The 26,352-nt window shown below is 39.3% G+C and overlaps 1 protein-coding gene across 4 annotated transcripts in view; it reads right to left on the bottom strand.

Moving 5' to 3' along the window:
- DPP6 (dipeptidyl peptidase like 6) overlaps positions 1 to 26,352 on the bottom strand; it is a 547,763-nt gene that overhangs the window by 86,331 nt on the left and 435,080 nt on the right. For all 4 annotated transcript variants that reach the window (XM_071559976.1, XM_071559978.1, XM_071559975.1 and 1 more), the window contains one exon: positions 16,081 to 16,162. In XM_071559976.1, coding sequence (XP_071416077.1) covers positions 16,081 to 16,162 — 82 coding nt within the window. The remainder of the gene's footprint in view (positions 1 to 16,080; positions 16,163 to 26,352) is intronic.

Here is a 26,352-nt window from a genome sequence, read left to right as displayed (position 1 = left end):
ACGGGACACAGGATTTGAGGTGTGGCCTCACTTGTGGTGAGTGCAGGGGGGCAATCATTTTCCTGGTCCTGCTGGCCACACTATTTCTGACACAGGCCAGGATGCCATCAGCCTGCATTTCCACCTGGGCACATGCTGGCTCATGTTCAGCCAATGTTGACCAGCACCCTTCGGTCTCTTTCCCACTGGACAGCTTTCCAGCCACTCTTGCCCCAAACTGTAGGGCGTTGTTGTGACCCACGTAGAGGACTTGACACTTGACCTTGTTGAACCTCATACAGTCATCTCTTCTTATAGATGGGCACCACATTTGCTGACCTCCTGTCAATTTGGACCTCCCCAGTTAGCCATGACTTCTGGTAAATTATGGAAAGTGTCTCAGTGAGCACTTCTCCTGGCTCCCTCAGTACCCTTGGGTGGCTCCCTGTGGACCTGTGTGTGTCTAAGGGGTATGGCAGGTCCTCAACCATTCCGCTTGGATTTTGGGGGCTTCATTCTGCTGCCCATTCCTGTCTTTGAAATATTTTGAAACTGTATTCAGACTGCAAAGATGTACTGAACAGGGTATCAGAAAGATACCATGAAAGATGAACTGTTATTATAATTTAGGAGACATTTATAGGTCAGTTTTTATACACTTGAAGATATCGGAATAAATGTTATGCATCTTTTCCATGATATTAGAATGCAATTTCTTGTGTCATGAAAAGACAAAATTGGGAAAAATATTTGCTTTCAGCTTCTGTTTCACATCCTATTACAGTATATGTTACACCTAAAGATGAGCTGGAAAGATTCCAGAAGAAAGTATAGATCCTAATTTAATTTTGGCAGCAGTTAAAGTGAGTTTGGCTAAGGGTAAGAATTATGACTAAAACTGTAGCTTGCTCTTCTTCCTTTTAAACTTAAGAGGAGCTTCACTCAATTCATAGGTGTCGAAAGTAAAAAAAAGTAAAAAAAAAAAGTAAAAGTTAAAAAACCCCCCTTTGTGAATGATACTACATTCCCCTTGAATTTTAGTAAACAGAGGAGCCTGGTAAGAGATTCCAAGTAAAAAATTTTATGTGTTAGCTAGTCTCCATATAGAAGGGTTGCTGAAGATGAAATATAAATAACAATCAAGAGGACTAAGCAGAATAACATGCTTTTGACCCAAATAAATTCAAGTCTCCGTGTCTGAGTGCTAAATGTGTGTGGGGTGCTTGGGTGGGAGCTCTTCTGTGATAGGCACACAATCATGTGGAGTTATTCAAGTGATATAAACCCTTGCCTTGCCCAGATTCTTCCAGCAAAAGAAGGTTTTGGAAATATTTTGCACTGTATTAAATTTTATATGAGTTTACATGAAAATAAAGAAGGTGATTTGACAACCTGTTCCTGCCTTTCCCTTTGTAAAGCATTGCAATATTTTCCATGTTCACTGTTTTGTCTTTCAAAGCTTCATTGCACTAATCAGGCTGCTTGAGGTATCTGGTAGCTGCAATGGAAAAGTAATACAGTACTCTGACTTCAGACTGTCTCCCATATAATTCAGAGCCACACTGCAGCACCTCATAGAGAATTTAAAATTATCCTTCTAACTACAGTGCCTTGTACCCTAAAAGCGTCAACCATAATCAAGATAAAAGATAACTGAAGCAGCACAAGGAAGATTTCTGTGTAATGTATCTTATAAATTAAGAAAAAGCTTTTGAACTTCCTGTTATTCATCAAGAATGAAATGTCTTTGGATTACTTCATATTCTGGGTTAGTAAGATATTTGATGATATTATGAAATACCTATATAGTATTTTTTACTGTTTTGATTTTATGACATCAAAGCAGTGCTCTCTATCAAATGATCCAACCTGTCAGATAATTAGAGGGTAAGAAACTTCAGTCAAGAAAAATAATAAAAATATGTACAGACACCATTTCTACATTTTCTTATGCTCGCTTTACATAGCATTTCTAGTCAAATGTAAAGTGATGACAGACGGGGTCAAGCTCAGTTTTATGCTTCTCTGTACAGGAGATAAAGACCAGAGAAGTAAGAACGGAAACATCCATTAACTTCATAGAATAAACTAGAAAGACTTAAGTTCTACAGGATACTGGACAGGACACTAAAAAGGAAAACTCTCCTTTCAAAAAAGGAAAACCTAAGAAATCTAGAATATTTTTGCTATATGAAATCAGAACTAACCCATGGAACTCCTTGCCACTGGATTTAACAAAAGACAAGAACTTCCTTCTCTTCCTGCTGGATGTTATAACAGATGCTCAAAAGATTAAACACTTAACAAAAATTACTAGAACATCTGAGGGGATTAAGATAAAGTTTTGGAGGTTTTAAATGCATTCACTTAATCCCAGGGTAATAAAAATCAATGGGGATTTTGCTGTTGGCTTTATGTGGCTCAGGATGTCACCTGAAACTTTCGGATATAACCCCTCTAGCCTCAGGTATCAACACACCACTAATTCCTGTGGTCTGGGAAGAAACTTCTGTCTGTTTGTAGCTTCTGTTAGAACTGATTACTTCAAACCATTTGACATCCTTGTGTGACACATCTATTGGAGAAAAAATACTAGACTGATTGGACCACAAGCCTGAGATGGGAAGAGAAGTTAAAGATTGAGTATCCAGTAGGATAAATTTAACAGTAAGGTAAATATTTGAACTAACAACAAATTAAACTTAATTCACGTCAAACATGCACAAGCCTTAATGACACTGATTGATTTAAGGAGGATTTGTTTAAAATGTTTTCGCAACTGCTTAAGGGCTTCTAAAATAGAGTTCTCTACCTAACTGACCTAGAGTGGTATTAAGTAATTATGCTGCAGTAATTAAAATACTGCTATCTTTAAATGGAATAATTCATGGACCTCTTCAGGAATGCAATAAAAATAATCTTTTTAAGACCACTTCAAAAGTCACAGTAACCAATTATTTTGAGCAGGTGAATACTATATCTCCTTTTACAGTTGTTCAACCCATCTTCCTTCCAGCCAAAGAGGTGTGTGAAAGTCCTATTTCTTCACACACCAAAGGAAAATAGATTCATGTGCACTAATCTGCATTTTTACTGCTCCTATTTATTTTCCAACTGTAAGGTGGCTGCCTAAGTTTATGTTCTCTTTACCCCACCATTTCTAACATGTATAACTTGTCAACTGAATGAGCTGCATCACTCAGATTTAGCATTTCCAAGCATAAAGTTAATGTCGAGATGCTTATTACTTTAAATTATTAACATTGAGAAGTGCGAATGTTTCCTACACATTAAAAGGCAGCTTTCCACCCTGCAAGGTGAGCCCACAGGATTTATCTATGAGACAATAGGTAACATGAGAGGTTGGCCATTTAACATGGAGAGTTTGACCAACAAGAGCTGGCCTTCATATATACATAGGCACAAAGTCCTGCCTAGACACTGTTTTAAATTCAAAATCAGTTCAAGCTTCCTTTGAGGCTTAAAAGGATCAGACACAAAATGGAAGAAACAGTGAGTGGGGAAATAGAGCTACAAATCTGCATGCTAGTCTTTCCTCATCCAACATAATGTACTTCATTGATTTCTGCTTTTAATGTTAAACCTTTATTTTTTTCTCTTTCTGCTCTTTTGTTGGAGAACCAGTTTACATGAGAGTGTATTCTGAAGAATAAAAAAAAAACATAACAATCTTAAAATTCTGTGCATCCTTCAGAAATGCTTACATTTACTTTGCAGAATCTGTAAAAAAAAAATCTGTGTAAAGCAACAGACTCGCTGTTGGTCAAAGCTGAGCCCATCAGGGACACTGGTAGTGACTCTGTGACAATGCATTTATGAAAGGGTAAAAATCTTGGGTTTACTTATATGAGAGAGTAGTGAGACAATGTGACAAAAACAGTCCTGCAGACACCACAGTCAGTGGGGAAGGAGGGGTAGGGAGAGCTCCATGTGCCAGCGCAGAGACTGGTGTGGTGGTTCTGGCTATTCCTCTGCTGTCCATGGAGATCCATGGGGGAGCAGATATCCACCTGCAGCCCATGGAGGATCTCATGCTGCAGCAGGTTGATGACCACTGAAGGAAGTTGCAGCCTCTGGAGAGGCTGTGCTGGAGCAGACTCCTGGCAGGAGCTGTGGACTCATGGAGAGAGGAGCCCACACAGGAGCAGGTTTGCTGGCAGGAGTTGTGACTCCGCAGAGGACCCAGGCTGGAGCAGCTTGTTCCTAAATGACTGCAGCTCATGAGAAGGACCCACATTGGAGAAGTTCATGGATGACTGTCTGCCATGGGAAGGACCTCATGCAGGAGCAGGGAAAGAGTGTGAGGAGAAAGGAGCAGCAGAGAGGAAGCGATATGAACTGACTGTACTGCCATTCCCTTCCTCCTGCGCCACTCATGGGGAGGAGGAAGAAAATTCAGTCTAAGAAAAGGGAAGAGTACTGGGGGAGGGATGGTGTGTTCATTTTTGTTTCATTTCTCCCTGTGCCTACCTGTTACAACTAACTGGCAAATTGCTTAATTAACCTCCTCAAACCGAGTCTGTTTTGCCCATGATGGTAACTGGTGAGTGATCTCCCTGTCCTTATCTCCACACACAAGCTTTTTGAGTATGTTCTCACCCAGGTCCATTGGGGAGGGGGTATGATAGAGCAGCTTGGTGGGCATCTGGTAGCCAGCCAAGGTCAACTCACAAAATGCCACAGTTTAATTAAGGACATTTTTTTAACTTTTCAGCATAAGACTTTTCTTTAAAATATTTTAACTCCTATTAGTTTTCTTTTGTGTGTCAACAATAGGAACATCTCATGCTGAACTGTATATTAACTATCTACATATTTATACAGTGCTTTTCATCACATTGATCTAAAAGCCTGAGGAAAACACATAGATTTAGCTTCCCAATATGTCTAGGAAGTAGAAAAGGTTGAGGTGTGTAACAGACAGCATGTAAATGGGGTTTGGAAGTGTCAGATCATCATCAAACTCTTCCTGGAAATGCACATGCAGAAACACCTCTCCCTCCTCCTCTCCATTTCTAGTGCTCTCTAATTCCATCCAAATATTTTGGAGATATCCCTTCTCAAGCCAGATTTGTTTTTCCACTGCCACGTGAAACCTGGAACTGAGGACTCTGAAAATGAAAAGCTGCAAAGAGCGAGACTCCCTGCTGTTTGTCCAAGTTAAAACTTGTCTGTACCACACGGAATTAGCATGGCCATCCTCAGCCATGTATCACCTTGAAGAAGATATAGTAATTGTGTTTTTTTATTTTGTGATATTAAAGAAATCTGATGAGCATTGTACTGGAAAGGTCTTGGCATTTCGCTGTTATTGCTCTTACATCAACTTCAGCAGAAAAATGTGTGATCAATTCAAAATCAGTTCTACAGCTTGTTGCTGACTGACTATGCATTATTTAATGAATTCTCTGCCAAATTCTTCTTTTGAACCTCATAAAATGCTAACTTCCATGTTCAAATAGCTGCCATTAATATATTCTGTCATTAGTGTTGTTCTTAATGCATATGACATGATTACGCCAACACTTAGCAGTTCTTCAAAAAAGGGTAATAAAATCATGAACTGCTCCTCACCAGTGAGCTTACATAATAAGATCTAGTATTTTAATTAGGCTTTTCTTCTTGCCATTTAAATACCATTTCATAGCAGTGGGTAAAAAAGATGTAAGACAAAAACCTTCAAAATATTTTCATTCTCTCCATCAATTGGTTCATGTTTGCAATTTAGGAAAGAGACAGATAGCAATTATGATGGAAGAGTAAGATAAAGAATTTTTAAATCCACTTTTTTTCTTTACAAAATGAAAATGTCATTATTAAGACCAGTGATGAAACAATGAAACTCTTCCACACAATCAGCAAATTGCAGAGAATCACAACTTGATGAAAAGTTCACAGATAAGGCTACAGTTTCAGTTTTTTATACCAGGGTTTATCTTTGCTTTAATTTAAAGTAAGAAGCTAACTCCTTTAGATGCCAAGGATTTAGAAGACACAGTGGTTTCTGAAGGCAGGCCACAAATTGATAAAACTTAGTTTAATTCACCTTTACCCTGCCCAGAGGTGGGAAAAGGTGATGTTTAGACCAAAGGGAGGACTACAACAGTTTAACATGATTCTGCAGGAAAGCTTTTAATGATAGAAAGCTGAAAACACTCCATGGGACCACTAAAGTCAGAGAATACAGTAGTACAGATTGATGAACATAAGAATTGTGCTGATCCATAAACACATCAAAACCAGTCATGACTTCTCACTGGGGATCGAAGACTTGGACACATCTCATATCAGTGGTGTAACAGCTTAACTTCATGGAAATCAATGCAATGAAAGAAAATGCAACTTTTTCTGCAAAGGAAACCATCAGAATTACTCTAAAAGCCAAACGAAAAATTTGCTGCCTTCAGTGACCTTGATTACACATCTAGGAAAGGAAGTGCAGCAGAGTCACTGTTTTTAAGTTGTGCAAATCTCCTGATATTACCTGTATGTTCTTGGAAATTACCAATATGCCTTGTAAAAAAAACATTAAGAATTTCATTTTTCTTTCATCATATGTGATCAACAGAGACTACCAAATCAGAGAAAATGAAAAAGTATTCCTTCATGTCTTCAAATAAATAAACCTTTTCTATATCTATGAACAGTGTCTTAGGAGCTCCTGAGAGAGGATGTGGCTCTCCAGGTCTGGAGGAGACTTCTCTCTAGGGCTGGGGGAGATGATCACCTTGTCTGGAGGAGGTGGGTATGGGTGGAGGAAGTGAAGGAGCAGTGGGAGACGGTCAGAAGTCTCTACAACACCAGACATGTCAAAAAGAGTGTTAAGGGACCTTCTCTGAAACCCTGCATGAAAGGAGCTGCAGGCACAGTCTGAGCTGACTCGGCTGGTAAATGGAGACTCCCATGAAGGTTAAAGCTGGAAAGCAGTGACTTCAGGCTCTGTGAGGAAGGATCCTGCTCTGCAGGTCAAGTTCAGTACCCCAGTTCTGGGGCTGGGAGCTCTGTCCTGCCTGGGTAGGAGAGCTTTAAATTCAGAACACCAGTCAGGTGAGGAAGTGGTAGACCAGGCTAGCAAGGAAAGGGAGATGTGGACAAGAGAGACTCCAGTGAACAGGGTTGAAGGAGGTTCACCTCAAACAATGCCCCAAAAAAGGGAGAAGATGAGCACACAAGTCCATAAGGAAAGCTTTAATATTTTTCCAGGGAAACTGTCACAGTTATGTCCCTCTTATGTGCCTGTACACTAATGCTTGCATCATGGGGAATAAACATGAGAAATTACAGAATCACAGAATATTCTGAGTTGCAAGGGGCCCACAAGGATCATCAAGTCCAACTCTTAAATGAACAGCCTGTACAGGGATTGAGTCCATAACCTTGGTGATATTAGCACCATGCTCTAACCAGCTGAGTTCATCTCAGAGTCAAAGCCTAAAATTCAATTCAGAATCAGAGAATATTCAGAGTTAGTAAGGACCCACAAGGATCACTGAGCCCAACTCAAGTAAATGGCCCCTACAGGGATCAAACCCACAAACTTGGCATAATTAACACTGTGCTCTAACTAACTGAGCTTATCTCATTAAGGCTCGTGTGCATCTGTAGAGCTACAATATCCACAGGATCACAGAGATGTGGTGGGACAGCTTATACTGAAGAGTTGTGATGGATGGATATAGGCTCTTCTGGAAGGACAGGCAAAAATACCCATGAGGAGAAGGTTCCCTTTATGTGACAGAGCAGCAGAGATGCAGGGAGCTCTGCCTGGTGATGCATGAAGGACCAAATGAGAGCTTATAGGTCAGGATAAGCAGGCAGATCAGTGTGGGTGATGTTGTGGTGTCCATCTTCTGCCAACTGACTGGTTGAGGAGATGTGCTCTTCATGTAACTGTAAGAAGCTTCACATTCAAGTGCCCTGGTCCGCATGGGGGATCTTAACCATTATCTGGTGGAGGGTCAATGACATGGGCACAAATTAAAAAAACAGGTGGTCTGTGCAGGGCTTTGAGGACATTGTCCTGACACAGGTGATCAAGGAGTTGATGAAGGGAGATGCTCTGCTGGTCCTCACATTTTCAAATAAGGAGGAATTGCAGGGGAAGGTGAAAGCTGGGAGCAGCTGAGGCTGCACAAGTCATGAGGTGGCGAAGTTCAGGATCACAAGAGCAAACATCATGGCAAAAAAAACCATTAAGCTCACGATTTTAGGAGAGCAGGCTTTGGCATATTCAAAAACTTTCTTGGAAGAATCCCACTTGAGTTCCCTCTTTGGAAATCAGTAGAGTTTGTAAAATCTTGTGTGTTTAAAGGTCTTTGGAGGCAATCCAAAACTGATACTGAAGATAAAGACCCATATAATGGACTATAGGAGTAATGACAGATTTCTATGATATGAAGACACATTACTAAAATTTTTCCTTTTAAACTAGGCACGGAAAGATTTTTTTTCCTCTTGATTCTCTCATCTTAAGTCCTTCAGTGCATTAATATTCCTCTCAGGTTTCTGCAAGATTTTCTACAGTTTTGACATTGCATCCTTACAAGCCCTGTGCATTTCCATTTGTATTCTGTGAGCAGGTTAGTACACAACACGTACAGATTCTAATCACACCTAAAATCTGCCAAAGTACAGCCAAATAAACAATTACCATGATTCAGGAGATTAAAAAATACGTATTTCAAGAAAAACATGCTGTCCTATTTCCTGTTCTTCAGGGAAGAAAAGAGGGTTTGTTCCACCTCAACAAAGAGAACCATGTCTGCTTGGATTTCATTGCCCTGTATTCTAATGGGGTTATTTTAATTTATAACTGCCTTGTTATATAAAAGAATGTAATAGTAAATGTATCATTTAGTATGGAACTCTGATTCTGCTTTTAAGTTCTGCTTAATGGATTATCTTGTATTCTGTAACCTAATATCACTGATGGTTATGTAGGGCATCACTATAAATTAGATTATTTAATGTGAGATGATACAGTGTTTCATTTAAAATGTTTTATTGTGTTATAGAATGAATACTTGACTAAGGAGAGTGCAGATACTACTTGTGTCAGCATAAAGAAACTGGCAGCTGGGATTCAGGATTCTTCCAGTGCACATCCAATCTTGGCCAGTGAGTCAGTCAGTGTAATACTCCTTAATTAAAAGTTTAGTTGCAGAAACAATCAACACCTATTCCAGCAGGTGAAGAGTAGAGGTAACAGAACTGTTACTGAAGCTTTCTCATGTCTCTGACAAATGGCAGTTTCCAGGGAAGGAGAGACCAACACCACAAATGAAGGTGAAACACTTGGGTGGCACTTCTCAGTCCTGCTTGTGGCATCCTAACATCTGTCACTTCATCATATTCAGCAATAACTGTTGCTATCTACAGCAAAAGGTAACTATTCTCATGGCACAAAACAGCAGCTTTTATAACACAACACTATTCATATGCACTTATTTCAATGGACATCCTCTACCAACCACAGTTTTGTAAGATGCCAGGAGCCCTTATGTACACACAAATAGATACTTTAGCAGTTAGCTCTCTGAAATGAAATCTACTCTTGACAAAAAGGGCCTGTTCAATATCCACAAAGCACAACTGAAATTAAAGGAATTTCTGTAACAGGAGGGAATTATTCTTAATGGAACTGAACCAATGCTGGATTGTTGTACTGCCAGGAATAATGTATTTTATGCAGCTTCAATAGCACATGAGAAAATGTGGTAACATATAAAGGAAGAGAATTCAGTGCTTTCCCTGTAGCAGAACAAGATGGTGATTTGCTCTAAGCTAGTAAATCCATTGATATATACACTTGTTGTAGGTAGTCACTCAGTTTCCTTAATGCAGAGTGTGATTGTCTGCAACATTTAATGCATGAATTCTGTAAGTCCACTATGAGAGGAATATATTGCTATAAGTGCCATAAATGAAGTCATAGAGGAAGCCTATGGCAGCGTCTCCCGCCCAGGGGTGATGTCTGTATTATCCTAAGTCTGGTATTTGGGTAGAGCACCAAAGGAAAAAAGCCCAACAAACAAAAAAACCCTCACTAAATGCAACACTTTCCTGGAGGAATTATTTAAAAAAATGAGGAGAGAGGGGAAAGAGAATCCGCAACAGGAGCAACCTGTCCAGATGTTTAAGTTGTGCATAATATACCTTACTGGAATTTCCCTAAAAAAATCATATTATGACACTGGAAAGGGGAATGAGGAGGAGATTGCACATTAGTGTGCTTAAATTATTGTATTTCAAGAATGAAGGGACCATGTAAAAAGCTGTCTGAATATCCCTCACCATGCTTAAATAGGGCTTATATAGATATTGGGGGGAAGGTTTTCTTTCTTGCAACTAGCAAGATAAGGAAGCCAGAATAATTACATACAGCAGACCACAGCTAAATATTGACTCAGATGTTATTGAAAAAAAGAGAAGGTGAGAGAACAGCAGCTTGAAAATAATGATGTAAAAATCTATGAAATAATGGTAGAGACAAATAGACCTACAGCAATTATACACAGAGCAGTTCAAAACCCCTGCTGGAATAGGAACAACAGCAGATGATTCAGTGCCTCCTGTGAAAATGGTCCTCCTCTCCTGATATCTGTGCAGCCCTCCTGCCTGGAACTAAGTTGGCATGACAGGTGCAAATTCAGGCAAGAAAAAAAAATTCTAATTAGAGGAGTCACTCCAGTTTAGTTCCAGGTGTCATCACTTAACCAGCTTTTTTGCATCTAGATATCCTAGTTGGTAGAACATTTTATGACAGCATTAAAAAAAAACAAATGGTAACAAGTGAGATGGTTATGTTCTGGTCATGTGCAGTAGGATCTATCATTCAAATGCTTTATCTAGGAAGAAAATCCAATATTTCTCTTAATCATGTTGCACTTCTTAGACAGCAATATGTATGACAATAAGCTGTCTACCAGCATCAGCATTCACTGTTTGAGAGCACCTGCAAACATAGTAGGGGCTGAAAGAATCACTCCTTTTTTCTCCCCCTGGCATTTACATTTCACTGAAATAGAGATTTCTTAATGCATCTTCTGCACCTGCTGTGAAACTTAACTTCTGTTACCTTTAGAACCAATTAGAAACTTGATTGTGGCACAATCTACAAGATTAAGTTCCTGCTCCAAAAAGAGTTGACATTGGAAAACGCTTATTGCCTATGAATGCAGGAAAACCCCATTTTGACCTTTCTGTGGGGCTGCAGTAAGTGCAAGGGCACACAAAACTTCCAGCAACCCTAATCCTCTTCCTTTACGTTTTTGGTACTTAAAGAAACAGCGTAAACAGTAACAGACTGACTGGCCAGGGGAACCTTCAAAAAAATGGTTCTCTTTGTTGAAGAATAAATACTATGATGTATGAGAGAGTCGTGCAAAACTGCCCCCCCCTCAGCATCTGATATGTCACCATTACCATTAATATCTGTCAGGACTGTTACAGATTCTGATTAAAAAAAAAATGGAAGCTGAAAATAGCAGCACAGCAGAAGTTCTCCTTTTGAAAATGGAGTTCAATAGCTCCTGTGAACTGTATTTAGTGCTGTCAATGCAGACAAATATTTACTGCATATTTATTCCTGCTTCCTCCTTCCTTTTGGCAATAGGGCCCATGGATATTCCTAGTTGTCCTTAAGGCAAATATTTTGATGTGCTCATTTTGCAACAACTTAGATAAAAACCTCCTGAAAGGTTTGGGTTTATTCCCTCAGCATTTTAGCTACAGATATGCTCTGGACAGTCTCTTACTCCCGAAGCACTCCCTGACTTCGGCCACACTGCCAAGCAAAACAGCAAAGGAAACCTCTTCCCACTGCACTTATTTTTATGGATGAAGTTCCAAGCCTGTCAGCCACACAAGTTTTATGAAAGCTGAGTTCAGTATCATAGTAACTACGAACCTTTGCTTAGATACTATTGTGGCAAATGTACCACAGGTGCCTCATGTGAGCTCTTGGCATGTGGGCAGATCCTCGCTCTAAGAGATGGAACATGATGAAACTGGGAAAATATTCCAGTAAGATCAATTAACGGAAGATTTTTTTTTTGTGACAGAATGAAAACTTTGAAAGTGGGTAGCTGTTGAGTCATAGGTGACATGATCAGAAAAAGAGAGGAAATCAAAGAAGTGAAGAGTCTTACACAGATAAGCACAATCGGAACATGGCAAAGGTACAGCCTAACACTTTTTGCAGTCCTGTCATGCCACCCACATCCTTATATTGCTGGGAAATATCACACAAACTGAGGATAATGCAGCCTATTCACTAGAAAAACACCAAGCACTATGCTGAAGGCCACTGGGCTGATGAAACAGAATACTAAGTGTGACTTTGGGCTGTCAGGTGCACCATGGAAAGGATGGATTTTTTCACAGACATTTTGCATAGTCATTCACACCCTCAAATAGTGAATATATCACACTGATATTCCAATTTGACAGTGTTGTTCACTCATTTTACAAGGTATAAAGGAAGGCTCATGTAGGACAAATGAGAGGAACCGGCCCTTTATTAAAACTCAGACTGAGGGAATATGTTCCCTCTTGTACTGAAATTAGTGGCTTTTTCTTCTGACTGTGGAGCTCATACTGGTAAGGGTTCCATTGTTCCAACAGCTTTGTAAGACTTATTTTGCTAAGACTTTGGCTGAGATCAGAGAAAAGCTGAAGGTTTTTTTCTGAGGTGCCAGGAATGTGGATTTTTTTACATTCTGATCTTCTGACACAGATTTACTCTGATCCAATACCTGCCATTACTTAAACAGCTCAGTTGGCATGTGTGGCATTCTACAGGCTAGTAAGAAGTCAAGAATCATGCTCCAAGTAGTTCATCATCTAAAAATTGGCATATAATTTAATGAGAAAGGACAAAGGAAAATAAGATAAATAGAAAATTGCTCCTGGGATTGTTCCACTATTTATTTTTAATCACAAAGAATGCAGATCATTCAGGCTGCTTCTGTTTCAGATTTATTTCTTTTTTGAATGATTAAACATGCAAGAGAGAAAGAGGTCAGGCATAGCAACCCAAAGTTCCCCTAGGAAGAATGAAATAGTATGTACAAAGAGAATAGAAATTTTGGAATCAAACCCTTTTACTCTCCTGCCCTGCCTCTCCTTTGTCCTGCCAAGAAAGAACAAACCAGGAGATTACAAGGGGAAAGCTTTTTTATTTCCTGAAAATTGGGGTATCTTCAAGGTGATACAAAACCCATCTGCCCTTTGCTCCCACCTTTTCTGGTAGATGCAGCATGAAGTTGGCTGGCAGCCTGAGCACAGAGGGATGCTGCTGTGTGCAGCACCAGGGCTGACACAGGCTCAGGGACCTTATTGCTGCTGTAGGACCGCCCTCAAATACACTCACAGGTGTCTGACCCATAACCACCTAGAAACAGGGGAGGTGCCATGTAGTTCCCAGTAAGTTACTCCTTTCCATTCCACTCAACATAATGACCCTCCTTCTCCTGCAATACAACTCAATGTCCATTTAGAAAAAACACAGTCACACTATCCAATTTTAATAACTTTAATTTTTCTCTCTCTATGCATTTGATGTTGTCTCCACAGAAGATGACATGAATTTTGCCAGCAGTTATATTCTGAGTAACCCAATTAGTCCTAAAGTACAGAACAGTGAGCATTGTGAATTTCTCTATCTCATTTATAATACTTATAGATTTTTTTTAAAGCTTCATTTTCTCTGGCAATTCTTTGCTGATCATTGGATATAAATAGATTACACTGATGTATGTAAAAGCCTGATTATTTTATAAACTACAGGTATAATTTTATTTCAAGGTAAACTGGCCAGGAAAAGAGCAAAAAGGCACACATATTAGAATTATGAAAGACAATGCTCAAACTACCAATGAGGTGCTCTTCACCTACCTTGATTCTAAATGTAAGAACAGGGAATAGAGCTCAATTACAGGCCAATAAATTTCTGAATTTTGAAGTAAAAAAGAAAATGAAAAAGAAGGGAAAAAAAAGCATGCAGAACAAATCCACTGTAGCAAGATATTTCCAAGATTCATATGGAATTCAATAGCTACGGGGATATTTAAAGGTACTTAAAAAATACATAGCATGTATCCCACAGAAGGAACATGTACTAAACTTGATGTCTTCAGGAAACAGGGCTTTGAGTTTTTTCTGTAAATTCCTTAATAAAATACAGTGGAAAGTGGTATTGATTATTTCAGCATTAAATGATAAAGCTGGGATTAAAGAAGAATTTTCTTCTCCTGGACAGTATATACTGCCTGTTGTATATATAATTAATCTATTTTGATATGAATACTTTTCCTTTCCATATGGTTATGTTACTTGGGTAATGAAGGCAATGGAAGGAAAAAATTGGTCATCTTGACTTTGGCATGAAAAAAGTTCATTCTTCCTTCCGAGGTGGAAGTTAAGTACACCTGTGCAGCTTGGCAAAATGCACAGGAGTGTGAATCAGTAATGTGCTGTCACTCAAGGTGCTGAAGGCACACAAGTTCACAGCAAAACTGTATTAAAGAAAGGAAGACTCACTTGTGGAGTGGAAAGCATCACTAATGCAACTCAGTATTAGCTTTTAATTAGCAGATGTATTTTTTTGCTATATACTATGAAACTCAGTTTGTTGGATTCAAAATAGAGCTAATGAACAGTGAAGAAAAAAAATACTGTCCTGTTTTGCTACGTCCTAAAGGTATTTCCTACCTGTGGTAAAGGAGTTGGAGTAAGATGGTCCTTAAGGGCCCTTGCAACCCATTCTGTGATTCTATTTTTGAATATAATGTGTTATCAAGTCTTTGTACATTATCACAAGTTGGCCAGAAGCCCAATGATGGTCTTCCCCAATGAATAGAAAGGAAAGGGTTTGGTCATGATCAGACCCCTGTGAATCGACACAAAGTGTTTAGCAGTGACCTCTTGGGCAACGGACTAAGGAATTTGAAAAGGCACGTTAGAGGATGAAAGTGGGGCACGCACATGGGTGCAATGAAAACAATGAGCACCATAGAGGTAACGGCTGCTGCATCTCCTCTCTGATCAGATTTGAGGTTGATCATCTTCCTGATGGAGCAGCAGAGAGACTTTCCTGTTTCTGTATCTGTTATGTTTTCTCCTACACATTTGCAGATTGGCAACTATAATGTCTCTTATTGCTGTTTTTTAAATCACAAGATTTGAAAACAATCTAGTTAAGGATACAGACAAACAATCCCCAAGAGAGGACTGGAGACAGGAGATATATGCCAGATTTTCTCATATAATGAGCTTTCAAAGCTCATTTCTTAGTATAAAACTTCCATTAAAAAAAGAAAAAAAAAGAAGTTGGCACTTTTCTTTTTTTACAGTAGAGAATGTTTGGAATATGCAAAACCTTAATACTGGATTTGCATCAGGATATGAAGCCAGGGGATTTGGACAGGAAATCCATGCTCTGAAAAATGGGCACATCCAGGATGGCAGTGGCTGAGGGATAAAATACTGGAGATTACAGGACTGTTGCAGTATGAAAAGCTCTATGAAATATAATGAATCTCTGACAAGAGATGTGGTTGTTTTTTTTGCTTTTTGTTTGTTTGTTTTTTTTAACAGCTCTGAAAACTTTCAAGAATACACTTTTAATTCTGTCTATTTTACAAACAACTACAGGGAAAATTCAGGGCAACTCTGTTCTAGGGAGATGCATTCTCCAAAAAGGGCCTCTAATATTAGCATATCCCCAGTGCCAAGTTTACAAGTCTGAAGATGCCCTTGTGAAGCAATGAGATGCAAACTAAATCACTCTGTCTATTATCTCTATAATCTGTCCTGTGTCCAACACTGGGAGAAGCAGGTGCATCCTCTCAAAAAGCTTTCATAAAGTGTTCTTTCTCTTCATTTTTAGACACAAATACTCTGCAGTGAATGTATCTATCTGGGAATTTTATAAATAAATGACATGATAAAACAATCTCCACAAAGATGTTAAAAGCTACCACATGTTTCAAGAATCCAGTCAATAAAGAATTATTCTTTACTGCCAAGCAATAACAGCATGGTCTCTAAATGCATTTGCACACTTGTTCTTTCTCTTACCAGCTGTTGCCCTTTTGGACCCCAACCAGCATACTGAAGCTTTGCATTGCTGACCTCAGGGGGTAACAAATTCTGAGGATCCCTGTGGAAAGAGAAAAATAATACTTCAGCTTCAGAAATATCCTTGTTTAAGCTGGTGCACACCTGCTTTGGAAATACCATGAATTTGTAAGATGTCTTTCACCTGGAATCATTCAATAATTATTGCCAGATTTCAGCAGACTTTTTTACAGTAAGGTGAACACTTCACCACTAGCAAGTGTTGGTAAGATCAAGTATTTAAGTGACAATTTCTGTTTCTTACTAAAACAAAGCTAAACATATTAGTTCCACTGCTGACTTGCCTAAGCCTCAGGAATTAGTTGAGGGATGGCAAACAATGTAATTGTATTTATCAACACTGATGATGTCCACAAGTGATAAACAATAATTACATCTTTGAATCCTACTGCCACAAGAAAAATATAATTTCATCTTCTTCACTCCACAGCTTTTCTCTCTAATAATTTTTCCTTGGAACATGATGGCAGGAAATTTTAGCAACTGTATAACAACTGACATGCAACCTGGCTTCAAAGGGAAAAGCTCCTATTAATACCAAATGTCTAATTTTTTAGACAATAAAACAAAAAATGCTTTTCTAGTTCTTTCATCTGTTACCTTCATTTTGTAGCTAAACAGCAGGGAGACATAACAAATGTAATATAGAAAAAGGAGGCTCTTTTGGGAAATGTCAGAGCATCATAATGTCATTTTATCACAGCACAGATAGCACTGCCTTAACTGTATTTATACTCAGCACAAATAATTACATTACATATTCTGAAGTCATTGGTACAACTCTGTGTATAGTAACATTCTACAAAGAAGAACACTAATAAAGCCTGTATACAATATGCCTCATTAACAGATCTCAAACTGCTTGAAAAAGTAAGGGTGTTATCACTGGTCTACAGACAGGAATAACAAGGCAATTTGAGACCAACATCACCCAAAACCAGAGAAAAGAAACAAAACCTGACTGGCCTTTAAGCAAAAGGCCTTTTTGTGCCATGTTTTCCAAGCCATGTTTTCAAAACACAACAAAATTGAATTCAATAATTAGACACTAACTGAATTCTCTTTTTTGCCTGTTTTGGGACCTGGTGCTGTACCACATTGCACTCCAGCTCTGCTCTGTAAGCCAGGAAGTCCCTTGGCTGCACATTCCCACAGCACTGGTGCTGTTGTAGCAAGTCCAAACACAGCAGCAAGAGGAATATTCAGAATTGACTTTGTGCAATCTTTCCAATGTAAAAAAACTATAATTTCCTGTGAACTCCTGAGCAAAGACCAAGTACAATGAACAGGTCCAAGGCAAGGACACCCACTCTCACAACCCTTTCCATAATTCTTGCAGGTGGAAGAGCAACTTTCACTCTCCTGCTAGAAGGTCCATATCAGTGACTATGAACTGTAACCCATAAAATCTGCAAGGTCCCTGGGAAGAGATTTGTGTAGCTGACTTTAAATTGAAGTGCTCAAGGTCACTGACTTATAGGATCATTGAATGGTTTTGGTTGGAAGTGACCTGAATGATCATCTTGTTCCAAACTCCAACTGCCATGGGCAGGGACACCGTCCACTAGAACAGGGTTCTCAGAGCCCCATCCAACCTGGCCTTGAACACTTCCAGGGATGGAGCACCCACAGATCCTCTGGGAAACCTGTGCCAGTTTCCCAACACCCTCACAGTAAAGATGACAGATTTGATGGATATGGGATGAAAGGAGAATGTGGAAGGGCAAGAATGGGTTGTTGTGACACTGACATTCCAGGTCCAAGTGTATCATAGGGTACCTGAATAGCTTTTGGTCACCCACAGCTGCTGCCAGGAGAGTAAAATTACATCTTTTCTTACAGTTTTTACACACAAGATATCTTTGTGAGTAGAAAAAAGTAATTTTTGTAAGGTATGGATAAGAGAATACATAACTCTCATATTGAGAGTGGTCATGAAATTCCCATTTCACTAAAAAGACTAGCCATACAATGTGTTCTGGGTCTTTTCAAGCTTGTGTGCATTAGCTACCTAAATTTCCAGTCAGCTGTGCCTGTTAGGAATCAATCTCTTTGGTTAGCTGTCTTGATTATCTTAACAGAGAGTAACCTCTGAGCGCAGAAGGAAGAGAAAAATAGCGAATCAAATCGAAACCTCTTATGGGAGGAAAAAAATAGTACTTCACTATTTGTCAAATGAACTATCTAGTTCTTGGGTTATTTTACCTGTGGTGAGAAGAGCAAAAAATTACAATTAGAAGGGGAAACACCATCCCTAAATAAAAAGATTATACAAATTGTGAGAAGTTAAAGCTGTAATGCTTCAGATAACACAGATGGAGCTAAGGGACAGACATACCAATTACAGTGAATAATTCAGACCAGAGCTCAGACAAGTCCTGTCAGTTCTGCTCACTGTATCATCTTTTAAAAGAAGAAAACTCTAATGCAATGAGAAATTCTGCATAAACCAGCTTTGGTAGCTGATAAGGCAGAAGGAAAAGCACTCCATTCAATCTACCAGGAAAAAGGTCTGCTGAAGACAAAAAAACCAGCAAAGCCATCTTCCCTCTCCTGTGTATGGCCAAGGGAACATGCAATTGTAGCTCCTGAGTTCTTTCTCAAGTTGTTGGGTATGCCTGGGAAACTTCTTTTGTAGCAAAACTTGTTTGTTTGTCTTGAAATCTTTTGAAAGGGCTGGCTGATGGCATTGCCTGTTGTCTGAAGATGTCTGATTTACAGACCTAGTTACCATAAACTGCTTTATACTCATCATGTAACAGCCTGTATGTCAGGTTGTGATGTAGACCACTGAAGGCAGGTGGTGGCCAGGCATCAATCCTCATGCTGTGAGCTGTTCCTTTCTACCACAGGCTATAAAAGCAGACTGAGATCCTAGCCTCCCTCCACAAATGCTCCTGAGAGATGGACATATTCAGCTTGGTAGATTTTGGCTTGTTTCTGATCTTTTGGAGAGAATTCTCTTCCCTGCAGTAGCAACACTTACTCACTCACCTGCAGCAAACCTCAGTATCATATGCAAAGGAATAGAGAAGACATCCCTCCTTGCCAAACCTGACCTTGTCAGGCTTCGTAGAAACTGCAGGAATGACCTGGAGATTGGCTGCATCAGAAGTGTCCAGGGGAGACCAGGCTGTCATCAGGCTCGAAGTGGTATGAAAATGGAGTTCACTTGTGAAGCTGACCATGAAAGTCCAGATTCCCACATACTTGGGTTGGGTGCATGGTCCATGGTGGAATATGGGTGGACTCCCACTCTGACAGTCCCAAAAACCCCTTTAAAAACCCATTGTCATAGATTCACAGATAGCTTTGTGTTGGAAAGGATCTTAAAGATCATCTTGTTCCATGCACCCTGCCAAAGGCAGGACACCTTCCACTAGACCAGGTTGCTGAAAGTGCCATCCAGCCTGGCCTTCAACACTTCCAGGGATGAGCTATCCACAACTTCTCTGGGCAAATTGTATCTTAAATCACGTCTTAATTTCTCTGGGCTATTATATCACCAAGAGAGAGGAGGAGGAGGAGATGAAGTCGAGTTTTCTACACAGCAGCTCTGGATGGGATGGCCACAACTCTCTAATGCTCTTGTTGAGAAAGCTCTTAGTGAACCTCATACTGAAAAACCCCTTTGGAGAGCATCTATCAAACACATTTCCAATTAACTCAGCTTATTCTGGACATTTAACTCTCCTAGGTAAAATTCCCTTGAGGTAGTCATACCCACAGACCTATTGTCAGACCTATATCCCAGGAGCACTAATCCATTTTACAAGTGTTGCATAAATGGGATTTCATGACATCTGAGTTCTCCATAGCTACACCCTTCCCTCTCCTCCAAAACAGCCTGCTAAAAATTCCTCTATATTTTTTCCTGAATCAATCAATATTATGGGTCATCTCAGCCTCTCCAAAGAGCCAGTTCTCCTCACAGACACTCACAATAAGGGCTTGTTTGGATTTGAGCCTGTCCCTTGTGAGCTCATTTGTGCAGGATGCTGGCTTGGAAATGGGCAATTCCAAAGGCAGTCTGTACATCTCCAGTTCCTGGTTTGGGCAAAGAACCAGCTTCACAGCATCCTCACACCATTTTCACTATTTCCTTATGAAAAAAGATCTTAATTTCCAGCCAAGGAAATGGAAAGGCCTTATTAAATGGTTGTCATTATTTCTCCCATCTCTTAAAATGGCTGATTTTAAAGCCTGGGAAGGAAGGGAATAATAACATTGTTTCAGGCCAGACAGAATATGGAGTGGGTGCTGTACAAACTCTCCCATATTAAGATGACATTGTCTGGACCAGAGGCTGTTAAATTGCTTCAGACACAGGTGTGACTTCAGCACAGTGTTCAAAACCCATTACTTGAATAGCAAATTGAGAAATTTGCTCACTTAGATGAAGTTTTCTGCCAAAAAGTCTGCCCTCAAAATTTCCAAACAAGGAAACTTCCCCATGCAATCAGCATGTTATCTGCCAGATCATTTCTGCTTGCAATTGATCTCAGAACACACATGTAGAATAAAACAAACTAATCAATCCTAATAGGTTTTCTTCATTTGACTTTAAAAAGTATACTAATTAATGAGGAACTTGTTTGAAAGAGTTTGTATCGTTTTTTTCTGAAATCTTTATGTCTGTGTGCTCCTTCTTCTGACATTTACTCCTAAAGACCAGTTTCCCTCAGAGACTTCACGGTGCTGAGTCTCCCTCTGAGCATAAACATGACAAACTGCTCTATATTAAGCTCCTCAAAAGCAACTTAAAAAACCCCAATAGACATTTTCCACTGCAACTGAGGGTGTGGCTCCCTTTGCTTCAAGAAAAATACTTAACAATGCCAGACTGGAAAAGTCTGAAACTGATAAAAATAGTCAATGTCTGTGGTATGGCTGTTATTTTAAGGTCTGTTTTCATAACTTTTAATTTGAAATACAAAACAACAGGATTGGAACGGAAATTCTTTACATGTGCTGCCAGTCTGAGCAAAAACAAAACAAATTGCACCAAAGGCTGCTCTGATATGTCCATCCTCTAAAGAAATAATAAAAACTATGCATATGAGCTGGACTGAGAAAAACTTTGAATTTCCTTGCCTAACTTGCAAATACCATAATTTTGGAAAACATTTACTTTATTATTAGTATATTAAGATGTCAGTAGTATGTGCAAAAAAGTTGAATAAACAAAGACAGCTAAAAGAAAGGGTGGGGATGGCAAAAATATCCCCTCATGTTATCTGCATCAAGCCAGCACTGAATATTTGGAAAGAAAACAGTCTTAAAGACATCAGCTCACAGTACTTGAAGCATTTTTTATGATTAACTATAAAAACCTATCTATCTATCTAAACTATCTGTCTCAGCAGCAGAACTCAATGTCTTCATAGCTACTTCTAATAGAATAAAATCAGACAGTGGCTAAGACAGATTTCTTCTTCCTCAGAAAGAAGGAAAGAAAAAAAGAGATATAAACCACCACATAGAGAATAAATGTGCACGGGCCATAAAGAAGTGGGAACTTCATCATATTTAAGAGTTTTGGATACACGATGAGTTAAAAAAACACACTGAAGAAAATTTGCAAAACCAAATAAAAGCATGTAAAATATGTATGTTCATAAATGTACAAAGAACCATAGATAAGGATATGGAGAAAAAGGGGAAGATTTCCAAGAAGCAGGAATGTCATTTATTGAGAAGTAAACCTGCAAATTTAATTACTTGTTTTTAATGACCTGACACAATTAAATGACTTGTTTACTTCAAAATTCACCAAGGAAAAGAGGAGACAGGTGCCATTAAGAAATTTTCTCCCCAGGAGATACAGAGCCCTGCTGAGACTTGCAGTGAGACAGAATAAAATGTAATACAAATGGGAATTGAAGACCTGCGAGAACAGATAATCAAGAAATAAGACTTTTAGAAGATGCAACTAAAAAAATCCTCCTGGAATTCTAATAAAAGTGCTTAATTAGCTGGGAAAGGTTCTTCCATTCATCTAGCCTTGTCCACTATTAAATATTTAATGCACATATGCACACATACACATATTTTCCTTACAGCACTTTTCAATGAACAAAAGTAGGAGGTGATGAAAGAAAATTGAACTTATTAATTTCAACTGATACATATCAATTCATTCAGCTCTTCTTAAAAATATCAGAGCTTACCAACCATTTTTTCCAAGATGAATGAATTCCATAATTTTAGAGTATAAAAGATAAAAAAGCAAGGGAATCTAGGACATTTGTCTCTAATTTGGCAATTCTGTTGGACTAAAGCCAACAATATGAGCTCAGAGGCTCTTTTTTATTATGGTCTGCCTGCATCTGCAAGCATCCATCAATGTAATATTTGGTATTGAGCCTACAAAACCTTGCACATTACTAATACCACTTTAAAATCATAGGATGGTTTTGCTTGGAAGGGACCTTAAAGATCATCTTCCATAGGTAGGGACACAAAATCAATCACTTGTCAGAAAAGGAGCCACCACCTTCCACTGGGAATGACGTAAAATGATGGCACAGACTTATCTTTCTAGTAAAGGCCTACAAAACTGATTTAAAAATGCATTGGACACTGGTACACAGCTCTGAGTCACAGGGATACAGTGTGGAGGAGTACAAGCTGTTGATCACAATCTCTGGGTTTCCCTGAGCAAGCAAACAGCAGAAATGGACCTCGGATATTGGTAGCATTGATTTTAAAATCATGACATTATCATGTTTCTCATGTGACCCCTCTAAATCATAGAAGACCAAGTGAATTTTTACTGTATTTTTAAAAAGAACTTCTGTTTCTGGAGACATATTTTGCACCCTAAAGAGACAATGAGAGGCGATAGCATTCAGGTGATAAACACAACCATTTTAAAGTCATTTTCTCTTACTCGTGTAATTTTCTCTCACTCTATAGAGGTTTCTCAGTCAGCTTTGACCTCAGGGCTACTCAAGGCATGAGGTAAGGCACTGGATTTATCAGGATTTTATGTGTATTTGTCTACAAAAGGGGCACAGAAAAATGAAAATTTAAACACCTAACTGGTGTAAAGAAGCTAGTCAGAATTGCAGCTAGCTGAAGATCAGCAATCCAAAATATGGGGAAGAAAAAATATAGGTTGAAGAGAAAAAAAAATGTTAAGCACAGAGATGTTTAAGAATGATCTTAGAAGACCTTCACAGTCATGAGCCTGTCTTGAATGCACGTGGTTCTTCATATGACTGCCTGTCTACAGGAAAGGATGCTTTGATGAAACCTGAGCATTTTCCATCCAGCTGACCTTGTCTGACTTTCAAACACTAATAAAAATATAGCATCATGATGTGATGCCTGCAGAGAGCAATCTGGGATTATTAGTACATAAAATGAGATACAGAAATGATCTCCTACTCCTGGAGACAGCAGAAGTGCCTCGTTACAACACGACTTCACTGGCTGTTAGGTCATACTTTTAATTGGGGCAAGAGATTGATTCTTGGGCTTGTGCTCTAAACTAATCTAACAGCCTGTGTTATTTGGTTTCAAACCAAACTAGAATGACTCAGTATTCTCTTTTTCTCTTGAAAACTAAGAGTCTTTGAGCAAATCTTATTTTGTCTCTTGTTAGCAGGATAAGGAAATCTTGTAGGTTTGTGTGTAGGTTCTCAGGAGTATTGAAACACCCTTGTGAGCAGCCTCTCCCCACACAGACTGTCATCATCAGTTAAAATTAACAATGCATATACTTAGTAGTGCCATTATTTCCATTTCTTGTCAACAGTGACTTGATTACCTTTAAACAACACAGCAGCTGGCCTGATTTCAGGTACAGGTTAAAAGTGGATGGAAAAATACCCTTCTTATTCAAATGAAAAAAATACCATCCTGGCTCTGCATTTCTACCCCACAACAGATAACGAATAAATCTCTAGCAGGCAAGCAAGAGGAAATGCTTGCATTTGAAAAGGGGTGTAACATTTGTCTTCTCAGCTCTACATATGGAAGGCCCTTTCATTCCTGTTATCTTCTTCTCATGTGTGGCAAGGGAAAGCAACCTTTTCTATTCCTGTCTTATCTCCTCAGATTTTAAGTGGAATATTCAATAAACGTTAGGGTAAGGGGTGAAGAGGCATCAGAGCTAGTGTGACACAGTCTAGGTGACCATACAGGTATTTATCACCTTTGCCATAAAGAGCCTTTCTCAGTGGTTCCTTTACCATGAAAAGCCCTGGCTGCAGTATTCATTCTCCACCCAAATGTCCTTTCTTGCTTTCCAAAACTTCCCCATATTCTTCTTCCCCATATGTTCCAAGCTCCCTGAGGAGGCAGAGAGGTGGGGTCAGGTGTCAGGATGCCGATTTTGGCATAACAAGCCATTTTTAGACTACTGAATTGGTTTTGTGACTACCTGTGTAGTGGTCACAGAACCAAGTAGCAAGGATGCTGTGGCACAGACTACTTTTCTCAGAGGTGGGGTAATACACAGTCCTCAGAGACTGGCACAGGTGCCTATATAGCCCTCACTCTGTAACCTGAGCCCAGGAGCCATTAAGCCCCACAACAGTGAGGAAATGTCTGCTGCAGGTTTGAGTCCTGAAAACTGGCTTTTTTTTTCAGGAGGACACAAAAGAAGCAAGTCTGTGTTTTGTAACATGCAGTGCACACTCTTTGTGTTATGTAATCAAACAGCAATACACTGAGAGTTTAACTAGGCTGAAAGGGTTTATCACCCAACCACAGCAACAAATAATCGAGGCTCAGGCTGCAGGGTGCCTCCACAGCCCAACAGCAGTAGAGCAAAAACAGCCCCCTGGGAAAATGTGCTTCTTGTTCTTATTCTAGTGGAAACCCCCTTCAGAACCTTGAACAGTAGGGCAAAAATGCAAACAAAAAAATACCAATTTGCGCTATGGAAAACTACCTACAGAACGATTTTACTCCTGAGAAGGTGATGCCTGGAAGCAGCAATTGTACAGGCTGTAGTTACTCGCCTATTCGGTGTCATGCACCATCATTTTAGACAGTCTCTTTCATCCAACTTTATTTCTCTTTTCTGTCAAAACTCTGTACTCACTCAAACTTGTTGAGTATGGATAAAGAGAAAAAACCACGTCAAGGAGCCAGTTTTTGCTGGTGGGCAGTGTTGGGATGTCCTTGTACCCTCTGGCAGTGACTATGTTTTGGAGGCTCACTACAGCCTGGGGACAAGAGGAGGTTCATTCACTTTGAGACATGTGAACATTTCCAAATGCAAATATGTTTCTCCCCAGTGAAGCACATTTTATTCGAGAATAAACTTGAATAGGAGCCCTGCCTTCATTGCAGGGGGGTGCTGTCTCTGAAAAACACTATGGGAGAGTTTGCTGCAAACCTTTCCTTCTTTTTTTTTTAAATTTCCTGATGAGCCATAAGCTATTGACCTTTTCTGTAAAATAAGGACAATGGTTGCTGGGCTTTTCTCTGCTAAAGTGCTAACATTTGCATCTAACTATTAATTATCCAAGTTGTTTTTTTTTTTTAGTCATTACTCTAATTTTTAATATCAAATCCTCCCCTCAGGGGGACCATTCGTTATTATTATCATTATATATGGTTTCTAAGGTGTCCACCCACATCACAACTGATTCTGGAAGAAAGAAGCATGTAGTAAGAATTGCTCTGCCTACACAAGAACGGAATATTTCACATAAAAAAATGCTATGCAGCGACCAACATGGGTGAGCAAGTGGCAAATCCCCTGGTGAAATGATATGGTGTTGAGCTGCTGAAGTGGATTTCCTCCCACCAGCGCAGGCAGGAGTCCTGCCTTAACTGCCTTCAGAGGCTGAGCTGCTTTCAACCTGCCACTGTCTGGAAGTGAGTGATGCTCAAATAGTAGCTTTGCTTAATGAAATGCTGGCTATTTCTTTTTAAAGAGGTACAAAATGTATTCATAAGCAATAAGCTGGTATGTGATTTAACCACTATTTTAGTGATTTACAGAGTGTTTAATTCAGAAGATTATTAAAAGGAAGAACAGCTCCACCAGGGCTTAAGCCAAATGTTCATAAACTCAGATGAAAAGTTCTTATCCACATCAGAGAATGCAAGTTCAGACTCCATGATCAAGCTACCAAATTTAATTTTCCAAGAGCCAGTTTTCTGTTGTCAAAATGCAACTGGAAAAGCATATGACATGATGAGGATGTTCTTATTTATGGTCTGGCATAAAAGTCACCACACTGCAGAAAT

Source organism: Pithys albifrons, chromosome 7 (assembly GCF_047495875.1).
Source record: "Pithys albifrons albifrons isolate INPA30051 chromosome 7, PitAlb_v1, whole genome shotgun sequence".
Taxonomy (NCBI): domain Eukaryota; kingdom Metazoa; phylum Chordata; class Aves; order Passeriformes; family Thamnophilidae; genus Pithys; species Pithys albifrons.
Note: the sequence above shows the minus strand (reverse complement) of the source record. Positions and strands in the feature narration are given on the sequence as shown.